Raw genomic sequence first — 20,691 nt, 5'->3', positions numbered from 1 at the left:
TGATTGTTCACATGGAAACAGAACACCATGCAGCCAGTAAGGGAGCCAGCTGACTTGAGAATGATGCCTTCAAGAGCTTCTCAGTAAAGTGGCCTCTTCACGACTGTCAGTTGTTATAGTGTGAAGATATAAATTGTATCTATGTGGCAGAACGGGTTATAGAATCGACTGATCGTGTGAATCTGTGCTCATTCATGTTGCCTTCTCAAGGGTGACATGAACCTTCTCTTTTTCACTGCTGGTCACAGGCCCTGACTTTGTTCATATCTTAATAGCACATCTGGGACACATCTTCACATAAGGCTATCATTATCTCAGATCTAATGATCATGTGCAGTGATTTGTCTTTATTGGTCTTCATACTGTAGATACGCACACACCTGCATCTCCAGAGCCTTCCTTTGGTAGAACAACTTGACGCTAATTGGCTCATCACGATGAGTGTGTTCATGCATAAAGCATTTCTTCTTCTCATGCTTGAAAAAGTACCAATTTGGTGGGATTGGAGAGGATTGCATTCTGGAAGAGATTTTATGTCTTTGGCATAAGCATGTTTTAATTCCAGCCTACGAAGCTTCACTGTGAGCTGAAAAAAAAGGCTTTAATACAGAAGACATTTTCACAGCACAGCTTCCCTCCAAAAATCCAAAGCTCTCTTTTTATTGTATGTATTCAATTTTCTATCCAATCCAGCTATTTATACATACGCCCCAAATATAGAGCAGTGATTTTATTCTGCTAAGTCAGATTTCACTGATCCTCATAATATCGCTCCGATTGGCTTATCAGGAGGCCTCTCACCCCCCCTTTGGTCCTAAGGGCTTGCTGGCACTCAGTCTAATTACCAGAGATAATGGAGGGTGAAGCTAAATGGCGCTGATGGGGTCCAGCAGAAGGTTATTAGGTGTCCTCATTAGTGCCCGACTCAAGTGAAAGGAGGTTTAAGGTCTTATTCTGATCCTGATGGATGGCGTTCCTCCCAGTCTGTCTTCAGAGGGTGAGAGTCGACAGCGTAGACAGATAGGAGATACATAAAGAGTGTGTGTGTGTGTGTCTTTTGATAGAATCTAATTTGGCACCTAAGTGAGAGGACTACATTCATTTAATGTATGTAAAGTGCAGTAAACATTCCTAATGCATTGACTCATTTGACAGTGTGCTTGTGATTACAAAACAAATACAATTTGCTTCAATCTAGAAATGTTTAACTTTTTATTTCCACCAATGAGGATTCTGATACTTTGAACTTACTAATGGAAAATTCCTACTATCCCTCTGATGCTACTTAGATAATAGTCACACATTACTTTGGTGGAAAAACACTGCTCATATTTTCCTAGCTGTGACTCATTTACACTCTCTATTAGCACTGCATTGTTGTTTGTTATTGTCATAAGAATGTTGCTTAGCTGAAACCACTTGTTTGTATGGGGAGAACGAGGTGTGTAATCAGAACAGTGCTTTAACTGGCACGCTTGTCAATAAGACATTTTAATCTCAATAACTATATTTGGCTCAGAGGCTCAAACATGAATCATTCACGTGTCCAGCTTTTAGCCCTACCACCAAGTGGAGGGGAATAGACCACCTCACACACTCAGACGCCGTTGGTAGAGGCATCATGGCAGGGTTTCGTAGCAAGAGTACAATGCAAGGAGAGTAAACAAACCTGAGATAAGACTTTTTTGTATAAAATGCTTGAAAAAACTTAAGGAACAACACTTCTGGACCACTAATCTGTGATCAGTTGTATAAAAATGGCTGCACTTGGTTAGAGAACACTAATGGAGGGTATTGGTTGGAGGGGAAGTGGTGTGCTGAAGAGACAGAGGCCGGTGCCTAAGAGTTCTACATCAACTCTAATAGTTGCATATTCAGTCTTTAATATCTATACAATAGTTCCATATTTTAAATTCAATGAAAAAGAATAAAAGGATTGTCATGTTAAACCAGCATTTAACCATTTGACTGTAGCAATTCATAACCACATTCAGTACCCAGAACAGCCATAGCATTGGGATGCTGGTAGCCGATTGGTTAGGTTTGAAGCGAGCATCATGGGTTCAAATCTGACCTGTGGTGCCCCCACTCTCTCTGTTGAAATGTCCATATCTATCCACTATTCTATCTTCTTAATAAAGGCACAAAAATTTAAAAATAAGAACAATACCCATAGCATGGATATCTTAACTTGACTGGTATCTATAACGTTGTATTGTTGCTGTCTCTTCTAAGTGGGTCAAAAACACAGAATGAATAACACAATGAATAAAGCAATGTATTTCCGTTTTATTGTATTACTCATAGTTGCTCAGACACGTGTATATACAAATACAGATAGTTTTTTGTCAATTTTTTGTCGTTGTTTATATATTGTAAAAGAGCAAGTTGGAAAGGTTCCCCACTGATGGCAAAGTGGGAGCGGGGTTTCAAAGGTTTGGGGAAGAAGGACAGCGGGTGGAGTGGTGGAGGTTATACAAGCACAAGAAGAATGGGACAGGTGCACAAAATGAACAAGTGGCTCATCAGCGAGAGGGGACACTGACGAAGAAGAGAGGCTTTGAGAACCTGGATCGATGGCAGGCTTTACCCCGCTAACAATCCAGTTCAGGATTTAGAGCAGGGGGTTGCACTAATCCCTGAACTGTGCCCAGGACCCGCATCTACCACAGGGACGAGTAGTTAAAAAGGAGAGAAAGTGTAGGGCCCCTGTTGTAGTCTCTTCGACGCCAGCAGCCGTTCCGTGTAAAAGCACAATGGCAGGGAGCGTCTTGAACACAGACGTGGCTGCCGGGGCAGAGGCTGAAGGGCTAAGGCATGGGAAACACTCTTCGTTGCCAAAGAGGGTTGCCGCTTCCCATTCACTGCGGCAACGGCAAATGAGACACGCACACACTCAAACTGAAAGGTCTCACACATTTTTGCACGCTGAAAAAAACAAACAAACAAAAAAAAAAACGTCCACACCACAGATGTATACACCTCCCCTGGATAAAGAGCAGGAAGAAGATGAACAGTCAGAAGAGACAAACTGCGACTACATGGGATGAATTCAGTGGGCGTGTACAGAAAGAGGCATTCTTAGGAAGAGAAAAAAATAGCTTCTTAACTACAAAATGTCTGACCCTCTACTGTCACTTCACAACAATGGTTTGTGTTATGTACATCGTCTTCTGTCACTACACAGCTTTATGACATCACTCAAATGGGGGATGCAAAAACACACAACATGAAAGTGAAAATCTAACACTTCTTAAAGGAACAAGAAAATAAGAGCAAAAGGAAAACCTTCTTTTGGAAACTTTTTTTTTTTTCTTTTTCTTTTTCTTTTTTTTTTTACATGTCATCAAGTTCATGCGCATGCCACATAATGAAACCAGCGAGATCCTTCCATTAAAAAAAAAGCAAACAGTCCACTGGTGGCACATCTTTGAGCTGACCAACATGCCTTCAAACACCCAAGGCAAAGAAGTACAAAGAAGCCGTCTGTTAAGTCTCATCGAGTGTTTTCTTTTCCAAGGCAGGATCCTTCTGTGAAGATATGGTGACGGGTGGTGACGGGTTGGAAACATGTAACAGATGAGCCACTCGTTTGGCTAACGTCCAGCCTTCTGTACAATGGTGTACAGCTTCCCCTTCGTATTAGCTCCAAGTGTCATTAGGCATTGAGGGTCAAAGCACACAATGCATTGTTTGAGGACAGTACACACTCCGCAAAACCCAGAGATAATACCGTGTTCATTGTTTTTTTTAGAAAAGACATAAGAACCAAATTAATACTTTAATATCAAACACTATTTACATCAAGAAGTTCTCCTAATAATAATAGTCATAATCATCATCATAACAGTAATAATAATTATACAGTTTTAACAATGATGTATCTCATTTTTTTCTTTTGTCCTCCAGAAAGGTACAAAACAGATACTAACCCTAACACTACATGTTTTGTGGTTGACTACCTCAGGATACACAGTATCCAGATTATAAGATGATCCTCATTTCCCAAAGTTAAGGTGTGTACAGAATAAACCATGGTAATAATAGCGATAATGACAAATAGTAGTATTGGTAATTATAAGAGAGTACAAGTGAAGCTGGTTTCAGATAAAAGTCGAGTGTTAATCTGCTGACAAGCGTCCGTTTTGAATGCCAGGCGGTGCTCACTCCCTGTGGTGTTCTCCTGAAAATTAATACCTCATTAAAGGCCCCCCCATAGCTGAGCTGCTATCCGGCTGTAATAGCATTGTTTCTGTTGTGCTAAATAAAATAAAAACAAATTGCAAAAGGCAAAGGCAGTCTTTCTGGAGGAAGGGGGGGGGGGAGAAAACTAGAAGAAGAAGAAGAAAACAAAAAAGGCAGCCACAAAAATGACAAGAGCAAAAATGAAACAGTGCATGCCTTCAGAGACAGAATGACACTGAACAATGGGTTTATCTCTGAAAGATGAGGTGTTGTTTTCCAAAGTATGTGAATTTTTTTGTTGTTTTGTTTTGTTAGGCACTCTTGTCTACCTTCGGCTACCACCCGTGTCTTTTCTATCTGCCGCCGAGTGTGTGCGTCTCTGCCTTTAATTCTTCTCCGTTCCATTCTTCACTCACCGATTCTCTCAAACTGCAAGGTCATCGGTGCTTTAAACCCCCCCCCCCCCCCCCCCCATGGTTGAAATCAACACCCTCCCCTCCTCCTCCCGAGACCCCCCAAGCCTTCTACCATCTATTTTTAATACCAGAAATAACTCCCCTTGCCACAACATGGGGTCCACATGCCTGTCATTTTGAACCTCATTAAAGAGTCACTTAAACCAGTAACACTAGGAGCTGAAGGTGGACATGTGATTGCTCCTGTGCTCCTCTTTATTCTTTCTGTTCATCTTCCCATACCAATTGGGTCCCTATTTTTCGTCCAAAACCGGGTCTCTGAGAGTACGTCGGCAGAGTTAATGTCTCTTATCTGTCTGTACGTCTTTGAGAGAAACAAAACAAGTCCCTTCCGTTTTGGAAGAAGACACAATAGGCTTCATTATGCTAACTCACCATGTGAGTCTGTGGGAGCTGAATATCCTTATAACACAGTGAATTCATTTGCATGTAAGTGCTAACATAAAACTAGCTTGACTAACAAGAGCTGTGCATTAAAAGTAAATATAGAGTGTCTATTTTAACAGCGTGTGTTTTAAACTAATGAGAGCGATGCATCAGTGCTGTAAACACTGTACTAACTCACTAAGCAATAAACTGAACGTGGAAACTTGCTAACTAATGTTTAATGAGTGTGAGCCAAAGCTGTGAATGGGTTTAATAGATGAAGAAGCAGGAAAGGTTTGGCAAGATGTCTTGATCTAAACGTGACTGCTGTTTTTGAGGATTCCAGAGATATGGAAATACAAAGTGTGTCTGCAATGTGAAGGACAATGTTTGGAGACACCATTGGCAAAGAAAAATAACTCAATGAGAATACACAGCGTCCAACTTAAAAGGGAATATCTTAAATTGTTTTCTTTAGCAGTCAGATTTAGAAAGGAGGAAGAATCAGTGGATTCAAAATGCTTAAAAGCGTGTTTAAAATATCGACAAATTCTCAATGGAACACAGAACGATTGCTGCCCGACTCGGTAAACATTGCAACGACTGTGACAGATGCCGTGAAATTATGTGATCAACTTTCAAAAGCTATCGATTCTCCATCTTAATAGCAGTCCACAACATGTCGGCAGAGAAAGTTTCAATTTAGCTGTTTGTGAGTCAAAGTGAATTAAATGCTTTCGTGTTTTATTGAGCAGGCTGACATGCTCTACACGGCAGAGGATGAGGAACAGTCACCTCGGGGGTGTCAAAGCTGTTGCACTTAACTCATTTACTTAACTTGTAAGGAGCTTATGCATCAAAACACTCTCTTCAAATTCAAGAGAAAAAGGGCGGCATTCTCAAACCAGGGACAGGCTGAAGATCAGGGGGCTAAGGTGCATGTCATGTTTGTATTTCTCAGTGCTCTGACCTCTGCTTATATCCATCTCTTTTCACTTAATACGTATTCAGCTTTCAGCTTTTTATGGAACTTGCAAGCATAGGCGCAATAACCTGTTTCATATGACCCAGCAGAACTTGATAAAAATATGTTCTGAAAGGCTTCTTGTGAGGTCTCGGGAGTATTAACTTGTGTATTTACAGTCTTATCTAGATTCTAAAGTCCTCACTTTCCTACTTTGTAATGCTGCTATTGTCTACAACTTTGTAATACAAACCCTATCTGCTAGTGACGGTTACTGTATTTGTCTCTGCAAGCATGTGTTTGCATGTGTGCATTTTGCTGTATGTGTGTATGCATGTGTGGGTAATCATCAGTGCTGCAATGACACAAACGTAATGTGAAGGGGATGTCACGAAAAAGTCACGGGAAATTAAGAATCACTAAGTGTCAAAAAAAGGGAGGATTTGGCATCTTAGTTGAAGGTTAAAGAGGCGGAACTGTCTCTCCCACTCCCAACATCAACTCGTTTCACTCACAGACTGAGAAAGAACACTTAAATAGATTTCTGGGGAAAATCGAGGGTTCCTTGGGAAGCCTGCTCTGATGCCCAATCAAGCGACAAAAACACGCTCCAACCACAATCCCGCCCCATTCCCTGCAGCCAGCCTTGAGCAGATTCAGGCCACGCTAGGTGTAAATGCCCTCCAGGACAGAGGGAGGCGCTATAAAGTGAAGAGTGCTGGTAGGCAGACCAGCAACAAAACCAGCAGTGGACTTGTGTTCCGCTGGTGTGGCGCAGCGTTTGTTTCGTCACTCCGGGAAGGCTCAGCCGGTTCGTGGCTGGTATCATCTAAAGGAGCAGAAAAAGAAACAACCATGAACTTCGGTTTAAGGCACCAAATTCTCACTAAATAAACAAATTTACAGTGAATACATTCTGCAGTGTTCACGTTTCTATGGTGATGTTCAGTGCAGGATTAAGGACTGCCTTGTGACATTGATAAGAAAAGTGGAGGTATGGGTGCATTTTGCAATCATCTGGGATCACAGTGTAAAGTTGTGAAAGTCTGAGTTGCCATATGAACTTCAGTTGCTACATTATGCTTGAAATTTCATGTTTAATTTAACTCCCAGTTGAGGAGACTCTTTAGTATCATTGGCAGTGGCATCGGTATCTGTGAGCAGCCATGTGCCTCGATGCACCATGGGAAGTATCTCACCCAACACAGCAAAAGACAGATAGGCAGAACACAGGACTGGACAGTTACATAACTATACAAGTCTGTATGTGTGTGCGGGTGTGTGTGTGTGTTAGGGAGTTAGGGGATGTGGCAACAGTGGATGACGGATGACTTTTTTTAATTTCCCTCCTTTGGAGAGCGTAATAAAGGGAATGAGCCAAAAGACACATGCAACGTGAGGTGGCAGCCATGAGAAATGCAGGCAGGATGAGAAGACAGGAGAATAGAAAATCAAGTTGGAGCCAAAGTCATCTGAGGATTGGGCCTCTTGTCTGGCCTTGTGAACGTAGTTGTGTGTGCTGTATATGACAAACTCCAATCTTGCCAAGGGAACTTATTTCTATAATTTCAGAATGTGAAAGATGTCAAATTATAATTCATATATATATATCCTTTACCAGTGTGTAAGGCATATATATTTATTTGTATGTAACGTCTTATTTGGCTGTTTCTTTTGTGTATGGTCCCTTTGGGGCGTTCTTTCATTTTTACAGTCCATGTGGTGAGCTTATGCTGGGATTGGGACGGCTACATGTGGGTGCTGCTGTTGGAGAGTTTCACTCCGATGACTGGGTGAGACACATGTACAATATGAAGACATAAACATTCTGTGCATACTCTGCTCAGAAACTAATCAATGCTGCACAAGCAGAGCTAAACAGCAGCTCAGTGAGAAACGAAACACAACATTAAACTTGGGCAAACATATTTTTTACGTGTTTCCGTCCACATACTACTTAATGTGAAGCATTTATTTATTTAAAACTATTGATTTTAATGCATTAGGGCAGAATTTCTATGTAAAAAAAAAAAAAAAACGTGAAAAAACATGGCTAATGATATGGAGAACAACATACAGTCAGATACATTCTGTGTTGGATTAGTGAAATGTTTCTAAAGCTGAGAATCAACAACATTTTCGAACACATCACATGAACTTCAAACTGACACATTCATGAATATGATGTTCTGAAGTATATACACTAAAAATACAGCGTATATACTTCCACATATCAACATGCAGTAAAGTGTAATAGAAAATGCAATCCACAGGAGCATGAAAAAAGACTCATGTTCATACAGGCAGAGAAGAGGACGCACAGATCAGCCTCTACACAAACAGCATCAGGGTAAAGAACCACAGAAGAAGACACATGGACAGATGTATGGAGGTCATACTGAAGAGAATCAAAAAAAGCAGGAAGCCATACTAACCTCTTGGTTCTAATGCATTTTCTACTTTGTCGTTTACATCAAAAACGCGGTCATGTACGCCTATAGTTTTCACACAGCTGTCTATAACAGAAAATAGGGAGAATGAGAGATCATTAGAGGTATCTGCCAAATAGGTTAGTGACATTTGAAGCCCCAAACCCCCCCCTCCTTTTCAGCCCTGAAATTCAACATCCCAAGCAACAAAGTTCATGGCAACAGTCAGATGAGGTATGCAGTGTTTCATTTGATGTGAGCATCCATCATTGTATCATGTTTTTCCAGAAAACATTTTCTTTAAGGAGGTGGTGATACATAATGGGGGAATGTTGGACGGTGAGCACAAAGGTAATAGAGGAGGAAGAGAGGTAGACGTAAACTGTTTTGATTTTCAATCAAGTTGTGTACTTCAAAAAGCTCTGTTACTAAAGCCTCGTGTTGCATGCAAACACTCACTTGATGGTCGGACGAAAACTTTGAGCTTCAGGCATGTTATCCTCCCGTTCTCAGCGATGGTGGAGGCTGAAAACAAAAACAAAAAGGAAAAGATGGTGTTAATTTAATACTACAAGTACATCATGGGCGCCAAACAACAAAAAATGTTTTCCAAATACGTTTTTCTTTCATATTAAGGCTTGTTTAAAGAGGTTTTTAATGGTGAACACATTTAATTCCCCATAGAAGACGGCTAAAACAGAGGAGTTTTGGGAACAACAACTACTTTAGAAAAGTTAATGTTGATTCTTAAGTAGATTTTGTTGGGTTAGTCATGGTTCTTGTAAAATTATAGCCAGAGAGTATTTACAGATGTGCTGTGGAAACCTCTCTAGGGAATGTTGAATGCTTAGCTCACAGTTTAATTGTATCACTTCAGATTCTACATTTGGCTGCAGCTTAGTAAGGCTCAGGAAACTGGCGTCACATGGATGTTTTTTTTTTTTTTTTTTAACTTTCTCCCTCACAACCTGAATTCTCTTTGAGGGACATGAAGTTCACGCAGCGAGGATGTGTGGTGCTGCATGTGTGGATGGTTTGCGGTTGCTGTCAGGAAATGGATCCCTTCCTGTCAAGTCCATGGGGTGTGAATCTCTGAGCGTTAGCTACCATGGTGGTTATATCACATCTCCTAAAAATATCTCATGCAGACAGCGAGTGCGTGCATGTGTGGCTGTGTGTGCGCGAGTGTGTGGTTGACCACTAATGGTGTTGTAGGGAGGCACCAGGTGCTGTCTCCTGGATAGGGGTCAAACACATGTCAGTTAGAGCACATTGGCTCTGGACTGTGAGCATCCATCAAGGCTGGGGAATGTACAGTAGTTCAAAAATATATGCTATTTTCTAGTGTCAGGACCTGCAATATATGGAGAATATTGCAGAATTTTCCCATCATTGTGATATATTAACCCTATTTACTTTAAACTACTTTCTGTTTCTAGAATCCCCTTTCGCAGCTCCAGAGAGGCCACATTGTGCGCTGTCTTTCAGGCATCATTTTATGTCCTCTGTGGATCATTCCACAGCTGATGCAATGAAGCCAAGCATTTCTAAAGGCTACCATTTGGGATCTGTCAACTCCTCTCTAGTGAACCTTTACCTAACCCCTCCCCTCCCCGTCCTCTCTCCCAGCTGTGTCACCCTCTTTTCTCATCTGTCAGCGAAGCCCTTCTCCATTCATCAAAGCTCAACTGATGGGCCACAGTCATATTTACAGCACCGAAGGGTGTGCATACTTGAATATATCAGCACTTTCTGGAAGTACTATTTTTTCAATGTTGGATTTGTTTTACCCTTCTGAGTTACATTTGTTCTGATACAAATATCAATATCTGATACCAGTATCGGCATGAGGCCCCAAAATACTGCTAATAATGTGTAATCAGCCAATCATACCAATAATCCCCCCAAAAGATCAGCTTGTTTCATCTGAATTATTGTTCAATAATAATAAAAAACAAGTGGTACTAGCAGAGAATGCAATATTCACCAACATTTTCAAAATGTCAGCAATCACTGTTTTCCAGAAGAAAGCTTTAAACTCATTGCTGTTTGAGGGGCTGCGATGTTGAAATGAGCTCCCTTAAAACACATGATAATTTGAGTTGGTCCCTGCTTGGGAAATTGACTGGGTCCCCAATATTTTTTATGTTTGTTTGTTTTGTTTTTTTTGTAATGCTAGACGGTGTTTTTGTAAGAAAAATAAATAGCACCAAAATAAATGATCAAGTTCAGTGGCATCTTCAAAAAAAAATCCCTTTCATGGCTCTCTTATAAAAATGCTATACTGATAGTAACATGATGCACAAACACCCTCTTAGTTTAAGAAAATGGTGGCTGCCATTAAAGTATTCTTTTTCTTCAGTATGTTTTGTTTATTTTACTACAACACATCACATAGAAGGTAAAACATCATTGACATGAGTGATCACAGCATGATTGATGGGAAAGTGGCTTTATTAACCACTACCATGCACATATCCTTACTGGTTTGAATTTTAAATGGGGTTAAAACACAGGGTGCTTACCTGAGTACTCGTCATCAGCCAGTACTCAAGTCTAGTTATTGGAATCTGTATCACTAAGAAAAAATAGTCTTTGAGCATCTAAATCCTTCAGGATGTTGGGCATTTAAAAATGTCTGTGAACATCATTTTCATCAACATTCAGTCGGATCTATTTCATGGGGAGGCAGTAGAAAAAGCAGTGAGCTGTCTCCGTTGCCAGTGAAAGATTAAATTAAGAGAATTATTGACTAATATCTAAAGAAGAGGGTCAAAGATGGAAATGTATTCCTCTTTTGCATTCTGCACACTCTTCTCCTGATTTAACCAGTCATAGATGGCATTTTTTACTCATTGCAGGCTGCACCCTCTTTCAATCACTCTCATTTCTGCAAGCCGTCTCTACGGCTCATCAAGCTCCCTCTCTATGCCTCTCCCCTCTCGACCTCGCTGTTGCCATTTTAATGTTGTCGCTTCATCAGCTGCTATCTGTTTCTTAGTCATGTGTCAGCGTGCAAGAGAGGTGGCATGAGATCAAGAGCTCTCTTTTTTCAACCACAGCTCGGTTCATATTCAGCAGATGCAAAGGGGGAATAAAAGTGGAGGCAAGAGAAAGAGAGAGAGGAGCCTTATTATTTTGCCGTGGAGGCAGCCGTTGACACGCTAATGAACCTTGACCACCGCTGCTCACCCACTCAGTCATATATACACACCAGTACCCACACAATTTATGTCACCCTTCTTGCTCCACTCCACCCCCCCCCCCCCTTTTTTTCCAAGGGGGGCATGTACACACATCGGCTCCAGATGTCTTATCTTCATCATTGTGGTGGGCGAGCTGAGTCACAGCCATCGACACTAGCCACTTAGAAAAGGCAGCTGATCATGAGAGAAGTATGTCTCTGATGAAAACAGCAACAGGCCTGTGTAAGTCTCTGTCAGGATGATAGTTATTGAAGTCGTTGTGGTGTTTGCAGATTGGGACGTATCACACTAAAAGCTTCCAACACAACGACAGAAGGTGCAAAAGCAGACAGATACCACCATGTTTAGGATTAAAGTCACTTTCACCAGTACTATTTATGTTTTCTATGTTTCCGTGGGTAGTTTGCAGCACCTATAAAATAAAATCGTATAATCGAGGATGGACAATGACAGACATAACCCGCGTACAGTATGGCTAAACTGTTACACTTACGATCCAATGGGCAGATGTCCACAGAGGGTCAAACCTCTCTACCTGCAGACACATGCATTCGCTGTCCACTTTATAAGACTGGAATATAGCAACCTAGAAGAATGCGGCTAAAATAACAACTGGTACATTGGTGGTTTATTACGTGGCTGTCCACATTTCAAAGTGTCCTTGGGCAAGGCAGTGCCTAAATGTGTTCACATCGGAATGTGATCAGGTCAACACTCATGGGCAGTGCTTTGTAAAGCAACACTTAAGCCAGCAGTGTATGAACGCATGTGTGAAAGGGTAAGTATGACAGTAGAGTGGAGCACTTTAAGTTTTCTGAACACTAAATGATGTGTAAGTGCTGTCCATTGACCATTTACCATTGTGTTGACAGACTGCATAACCGAGGTGTGTTGCTGTACATTCTTGACTACAAAGGAAAGATTAAGTTTGGCTCCACATTCCTTTCTTGGTAGCTGCTCATCATTCTTTGTGTTTGATGAGAATCTATCCACCCGGCCCCAAACTGTCCAAAGCGGCTCCTGTTTATTTTGGATTAACATGCTGCTGAGGGCCAGCTTATTGTTCTTTTAGGCTGTAACATCAACACCTGCTATTCTGGTTCCAATCAGGCTCACAGCCTCAACCATCAATCCATCCAGCCTCAGCAAGTGGCTGCTTTGAAGGACAGAGGCCCTGAAAAGATGTCCCGGAGATGAAGGGGGGGGGGGGGGGGTGACAGGGAGACGGCGAGGAGGGGGAGGAGGTCGGGTTACTTCTCCAAGTCTCGTCCCCTGGCTGGTAATGGCCAGTCCCCTCAGTACACTGCATTATGCATCAGCATTAAGGCAAATGGAATGAAGCAGAATCCAATTACGGAAGAACAAACAGGTGGGCTCAGTGCGGCTTAGGCGCAGTATTGTTTCAATCACAGTCCGAGCCAAGCTTTATTGCAACTGTAATGTTATCTGGAAAACACATTTCCTTTGGCGCTCAACGAACAAGTCAACAACACATTCCAGACGTGGATATAAAACCGTGCTTCTGTGGTGACAGGAAGCTTAAAAAAAATGGCGTACACTGTATCTTGATTTCTAATCCTTCATCTAGGTGCCGTGAAGATTCAACTGTAAAGGAAGACTGCAGGATGAGTCCGTCAAAAAAAATGTAATAAATCATATAGCATCCAGGTCTTCTAGTAGCCAGCAAATAGCAGGACAACTGGACATTCAATACAAAAACAAAGTTTGATGTTATACTGAAAATTAGCAAGAACTTTGTTTCAGATTCTCTTAATGGAAACATCAATCCACTGAGACTCCAAGGGTCAACAATCTAAACATAGTAATGCTTATTTTGACATTAACCGTATTTCTAGCAAAAGTGTGTTGTTGTACTTAAATTGTGTACATTTTTGTTTGCGAGGCATGATGGGAACATGCGAGCATGGCCAGTCTGCATCAGACCTCCAGCTGCTTTTAATAATGGTGCTGTAATCTTTTGATCCCTGCTTATTTGGATAGTAGGTTAAAGAAAATGCCATGTAATGTTGTGTCCAGCATGGGGAATTCCTTGTGAGCTCTGCCAGATCACTGACCCCAAAAAATAGGAAATAAAAACACTGCTGTTGGCCTTGTCTTTGAATTAGGGAGATTAGTCATGTGGCTTGTGCTGCTTAAAGCATGTCACAGTTTAAATCCAGGAGTCCTTGAGTCTGAGTTTACATAAAACCAGTGTCTATAAGAAGCGATCAACTCATTTTTACTGCAAGCATTGTGCCCAACTCAACATATATCTCAATCTACTAATTAGAATATTTGCTGTTGTGACACGAGACATTTCTATATTCCTTGTAAATAATTCATTGCTGCTAGAATGTTTTGAGGACTGAGTCAGAGAATGACTACTTACTTTCCCCTCTTATGGTTACTATGAAGTACCGTACTCCAAAACAACCTCCAACATCTACAATACAGCAGTACACTACAGATAGGATGTTTCACATAATTGTGAAATGTCCTTCTCACACACAACCAGTTCTAAAGCAGCATACATACAGTAAAAAAATAAAACTTTTAGTATGTGTGCCTACTCACAATCTGTGCATGAAAGAAGATGGAAGAGACTCTCTACTGCAGAGGCCCATTAACCAGATGCTTCTACAGCCATGAAGAAGCGGGAAGGCGCAGTGAAGGAAAAGGACTTGTTTCAGATAGCCGAGGGAACATAAACTGTCCATCCCCTGGCCTTTTACTCTTCACTTACATCTTTCAACCTCCGCTAAAAGAGAACAAAAGTGTTGTCCTTGAAACGCTTCTCAAGCCAGAGTCACAGAAGGTAAGAGAGAGCAATCATTTGAACAGGTAATATAATTTCAAATCAATAATTCCAAATTAAGGATTGCACTCATATGCATGTTTATAAGTGCAGCAGTACTGGGGATACAATCATTTCCCTTTGCTGTTATAGCAATGTTAAATTAAAGTCCTTATTTTGAAAAAAGATCTCCTCATGATTATCCAAAGACCTACTCGCTTTCCCTCTTACACATAAAAAGCGAATGATTAAAGTCGGAAAACCCTTCAATTTCATCAAATCACTGATGTCTATGCACTCCTATTATAATAAATGTGCTGATTTATTAATCAAAGGGGAAGTTAAGCTTTTCAAAGAAGCCACATAATAATAAATCACTGTACATAATAAGGCTTCATTACTGCAGTAAGTGTATTCCATGGAACCGTAATATTATGGTTCAGCCCAAGTATCCACCCACTAAATCAAATGTGTGTTTATGTGTGTGTGTGTGTGTGTGTGTGTGTGTGTGTGTGCATGATTGTTGCAAAGAGGAGGAAGGAAAATGAACAAATACATCAACAATAAGCAATTAAACATAATGACTAATGCACTGGCTTAATAATATATGTGTTAATGGTTTTAATGGCCATGGATTAAATGTCCTTGTTTTAATGATGAAGACCGTTGGATGTATGAATTGTATCTGAGAGGAACTTCATTTCCTCTAGATCCCAGCCCTTGAATGCACCACGTTACCCCCCATCTTTTTTTTTTTTTACAGCCTTCCTGTTATTCGACAGACAAAGTGATGACTACTTTATTGGTGCTCCAAGTCACATAACTTGATTAGAGACTTTTCTCTCCTGCTTTGCTTTCTCCAGGCTGTCAACAAGTGTGCTGCGACCAAGCTCATGGTCTATTATTAGTCACGTGTGGCCAACAGGCTGGTTTCAGTTTGTTTTTGAGAGGAGACTCTTAAAACTCCTGTGAGCTTGTCATAGCCAGACCCTTTAACAGTTTCTTCTTATGTTATTGGACCTTCTCAGGGACCAGTAAACACATCTGACTGATTTGTTCCCATCTGCGGATGTGTTTGAAGTTCAGATTTAGCTTGGAAACCTGACCAATCTTAAAGCTCATGTTTCATTTGCGATGGCAGATGTGTTGCTACCACTCCTGTTGAGTCACATTTTGTTCTGACGTAAGCATGGTCAAGTCAATCACAACACTTTCTCTAATTAGAGACTGATTCCTAACAATAACCACAAAAAGAAGATGGCTGCCATTGATTTTAACATTGATAATTAGTTTTTGAGACAGCATGAAACGAACTAGATGGACCCATCTTTTATTATTGTAATAAACTAAAACCTAGAAGTGAATTGGATGTGGGAACCAAGGGGAAACCTCTGATGTTTAAAAATGAAGTGGAAAAAACTGCAGTTTCTTGAAACAGAAATAGGGTCTAGAGGTTACTCTTTTATGTGATTAGAAGGATAAGATCTTTGATTAGAAGGATCAGAGTTTTTCATAATAAGTGGTGTGACTGATCAGGCACCTAGAAACTGTTTGTCAGTAAGCTTAAGACCCGCCTCAACTCTAACTCTTTGCCTGTTTATAGGTTTGTCTGAGTAAAGATTTCCAATATGTTGACCACCATCGAGGGTCTTCAAACCAATGGCTTATGTGGCTTATGTTCTTGAGATTACTTCTATATTTTATAAAGTCCATGGTTGGAACAAGCAAATAAAGCAAGAAGCCTTCTGATGTTGCACAGGTTCCATTGCTCTGATTGGCTGAAGGTGAAGCATCCAGAATCAGTCTATTCCATGCTAATTTAAACCTTCCACTGACAATTTGAAAATAGACTTTGGGCTCCAAAATAATTTCCATTTGAAAATGTTGTTTGAAGGATAGTGCATTTGGATGGGTGCTTAATAGCTGTTAAGTCACCAAGAGCTTCTTTAATGGCCTTAAATGAAGGGCGGCATTGATAATACAAGTACAAGTAGCCTGAACACTTCTTTTGAATGATACTTCTTTATTTAGCGTTTTGCAGATTGAGCTTGATGTTTGAAGAGTGCTATTGAGCACTTCGAACAAAAGCCTGCCATAAAAGCTTGGTTGTGTTGAGGCCTCTGTAAGACCAGTGGTTAAAAGAAAAAAAACATTCATTGTGCCACTTGTGGCTACTTGTTGGCTCTTTTGAGGGTTTGCCCTAAATTCTGTTAATGAAGTCTGAGACATGCCATCTGCATGTCAAAAATACATATTTTAAAGGTATACCGTGTAAAGAGAAACCGGTCGGGTTATTTAGGTACAACAGTGCCGAAAATCTACAGAGAGGGATAAAATGAAAAAAAAATAAAAAATACAATAACTGATGTAGTAACTATGGGGAAACTGAGGTGGTGGAATGTCCATCCATTCATCAGGATTATAATAATGCATTCCAGACTGTGTGCATCCTTGTGGCTTTTTAGTCTGTCTGTTCATGCATATGTAAGCATATGGTACATGAATGCATATGTATCTAGTTTCCCGTCACATTACTCCATGTTGTCGGATAATTTCTGAATGCTGATGACAGGGTGGATTTTTCCCATGAATGAATGAAAGGGTTGAGTTATGATGGTGTCCATATCCAGGTTCCTGTGCCTGTACCACAAATGGAACTGCACGGGCTCTTTATCATTATTAGCCTACCTCCCAAAGGTCCAACAAAACACAGACTGCATACACCATTCGCTGCCTCTATTTTATTTGTCCATTAATGCCATTTTCCTCCTGCTGCCTGTTCTACGAGCTCTCTTCTACTCTCAAAGGAACAATGTGTGTTAGAGGATTTATGATCAATCAGAAGACAGCTATAGTCCATATCTTCATGGATGGGTTCGAGGTCTGCGTGCATGTTACTGTCAAGTAAAGTTGAATAAGATGTTACGGGATCTTGTAAAAACCTTTATGAGCATCGAAGCAGCTGTGAGGAACTTTCCGTTTGCGTCAAGTTTGGCGGCCCATCTCTTTGCAGATTTTGATCAGTACATGTGAAAACGTGAAAAGTGTTTTCAGTTGGAAAACCTCATCCTGCTTGTTTTTATCAGTCACATGTGTCACTCACTTGGAATCTTTCACATGGAAAATCTAAAGAAAAAGACTTAATAACGGTTAATAACTTCGTCTGGCACCTAACCCTGACGGCAGTTTCAGATATGACCATAGTATACAGAGAAAATAAGAATCCTTATGCCGATGATCTTGTTTTGTTTTGAAGCTCACAAAGAGACAATTAACACATTACAGTATTTTTCATTATTAGCTCACAAATCTTCACAGAATCTTTAAAGAGGACATATTATAGCCCTTTCCCACCTTTTACCACAGTCCCCTGGTCTAAATGGAACATCTGTGCTGTGCTTTCATCACAATATAACATGAATCAAGCACGAGAAGAGGTTTGTGACTTGGTATAAACCAGTTCTCTCAGAATGCTTTATTTTGGTGTGTGTGTCTATTTACTTCTTTAAAGTACTTTTTATGACTTCATGAAATTTTATGTGCGGTGTCTGAACTGTTTCAGCCTTTGTCTCAGTGTGGTTTAAGTACCTTTGTTTTTCACTTGAGCTGTGGATTATCTGCGTCTGTATTTCTGATGCTGTTTTTAGTGTATCTGTGTTGTGTCATGATGCATGCAGAAGATCTAATTTCCTTCATAATTAGAATAACAAAGTTGAAGTAAATTCTGCATATTGGCCTAGAGCTTCTTTAGGGTGATTGTAGCCTAGCCAAATGTTAGCCTTTGTTTTCCAACATTAGTAAAAACCACTGACAAGCACCATTGGAAATGCTTTGTCAATAAGCTATTTAAGACACTGTAAGAATAGCTGTGTTATCCTTCTTCCTCATGGCGTCAAATCCAGAAATTGCTATTAGCTCCTTCCACATGTGAGAAGAAGGTGTTATTGATCCTGTTTTCCGTGAGATACAGCAGCAGCCCTATAGGTGAACAAGTCAGACGTCAAGAAAGCAACAACTTTCCTGCTGGCAGTCTCCGGGCTGCATGATCACACCGAGAGCTTTCCTATTCGCCACACATCTTTCACGCCTATAACGCCATAACTCGCTATACTCACTTAACTTTGCAGTGAGCTGTCACTGCTATTGGATATCTGCCCTTTTCAGATTAAAATCACTCAAATAACGCGATTGAGGAATTGTGTCCATACTAGAAAAACGTGCCTCCATCAGCATTCTGTGAGATGGGTTTCACTTAAACCATGAATGCACTATGTGAACTCTGACCATAGAAGTGCTCTGACTTTATGCTTATCCCTGATGTCTGACTCACAGGCAGACACTTCTGAGCTGTAACTCAATTACAGCTAATACTGCGTTTTGCTGAATCGCTTTCATATGTGGCGATTAGATTACACTCTGCATCACCACCGAATAATTCTGACATCTTAATGTTTGTATGCCTCTCTTTCTGCTCCTTCTTGTGTTGACCAGGAGAGAAAACACAGCTGAGTGTTATCTCCAAAGGGATAAGGCTCCAGCTTCTGCCTTCAAATTACCTGCCTCTAAGAGAGAAAAGAGAGTGAGAGAGAGAGAGAGAGAGAAAAGAGAGTGAGAGAGAGAGAAAAAGAGAGCGAGAGCTGACACTAACCGAAATGAAGAATTATGACCTCCATTTGAGTAAATTCCCTCCGTCCTGCTCGCGTTGATTAAGCTGTTTTTTGTTGTTGAAGCAGATGACAGCAGAACCCTGTCTCCGCGCTCTAATTTTATCAGAGATACAACAAATCAACCCTCGACCCGCATCGAACTCGCAGGGCGAAAACACCATTAACGGCTATTTTCTCTGCAGGAATATGATTTGACAGCTTAATTTTCATCTACAAACAAGAAAGCTAATCAATCACGTCACCGCAGGCTGATTTTTCATTCCCCTCTTCCTCCGGTCATTCGGCTACAGAAAGTTATTAGAGATGAGGAATAGATTAATATTCTGAATCTGGGTATAAGAGCATATTATTTAAGGTCTCTGCTGCTCTGTGTTAAATATAAGTTACCCTTAATGAATTCTACAGTGAGATAAGTGGGATATTGATAGTAAATAGAGGACAACTGCTCTTCATGAATCCCCCTACATGATATACTGAGCCCATTCACACTAGAAGTAACCATTGCTCACCTCTGCCTCGTGTGCTCATGGATTGTGACCTCCAGCTCGGAGCACATTGACATTTGTGTTTAGTGCAGGTGTGCAGTATGGCCAGCTTCAGTGCGTAATGATGCATATGATTTTCTCTGTTGGCCATGCAACACTTCACACTCACACAATGTCGGCAAATGGACTACAAGGGCAAATTCTGACCACTCACCTCGTCCTGAACTGCAGGTAGCTACATAACGTATATGGTCGATAGCTCTAAGCTATGTTGATGCTTTTCATTGCATGTGGTTTTTCATGTTTGGATTCTTACAAGCTTCCTAACATCCCATAATTTAAACTTTTCAGCCTGACAATCACTCTTAAGGGCAATCAAGTCACCAAGTAACTGAAAGAGTAGGTCACAGGGAGAACATGCAAACCCCATCCAGAAAGGTCCATGTCTGACTTTGGATTCAAACCAGTACCCTTCCATCTTGCTGTTAGGCGACATGAAAAACCAATGCTCCACCGTGCACCCCGAACATCACAACAGTTAATGTTAATAAGTAGCTAAATATTTTAAAATGAAAGAAGTCCCCAATTACTGTTTTAGTTCAATTATTTAGACATTTGGCCCCGGGTACATTTCTATGCACGGTAAGAGATGATAATACGAACACTAATGATCCACATGAAAAAACACGGGCATATTCCAGAGCAGACAAGGCCACAAAGGTCCTCTGACTCCTCCTTATTGCCTCTAAAGAGCATTAAGCTATATAAGTCTTGTTTAATATTCTCCTTCATTCAAAAGCGATAACTGCGTTTCTGCAAGTCTCTCTATACAAATGTTCAAAGCTGAGCCCACATGATGATTTCAAGATGAATCCATCCTGAACATACAGCTGGCTTTGAACCAGTGTTCACCACTCTCAGCTCTTGTTGTTGTGCCCAGGATATTGATGTATTGGTACATGTGGAATAACTATTACTGCCAGTTTTAAAATGAAACACAAAAATTGTTGACTCTGAATAGTGTACATAAAACTAGACGACTGTTGCCATCAGCAAGGTTTTAATCAAAGTTTGCTCATCAACTTTGCACACCAGTACACATGGATAGCATCATATCTG

At 40.7% G+C, this 20,691-nt stretch overlaps 1 protein-coding gene across 2 annotated transcripts in view; it reads right to left on the bottom strand.

Annotated features, from left to right (window-relative positions):
* Positions 1-2,269: 2,269 nt before the first annotated feature.
* efna5b (ephrin-A5b) overlaps positions 2,270-20,691 on the bottom strand; it is a 96,699-nt gene continuing 78,277 nt past the window's right edge. Inside the window, exons 3-5 of one of the 2 annotated variants that reach the window (XM_079342313.1) lie at positions 8,880-8,945; positions 8,427-8,507; positions 2,270-6,820 (exon numbers count right to left, since the gene is read on the bottom strand). In XM_079342313.1, coding sequence (XP_079198439.1) covers positions 6,693-6,820; positions 8,427-8,507; positions 8,880-8,945 — 275 coding nt within the window. In that variant the 3' untranslated portion in view covers positions 2,270-6,692. The remainder of the gene's footprint in view (positions 6,821-8,426; positions 8,508-8,879; positions 8,946-20,691) is intronic. The other variant, XM_079342314.1, reaches the window with a different exon arrangement.

The sequence above is a fragment of the Symphodus melops genome (assembly GCF_947650265.1).
Source record: "Symphodus melops genome assembly, chromosome: 1".
In the NCBI taxonomy this organism is placed as follows: Eukaryota; Metazoa; Chordata; class Actinopteri; order Labriformes; family Labridae; genus Symphodus; species Symphodus melops.
The sequence above is the reverse complement of the archived record's forward strand: the minus strand, read 5'-3'. Positions and strand labels throughout refer to the sequence as shown.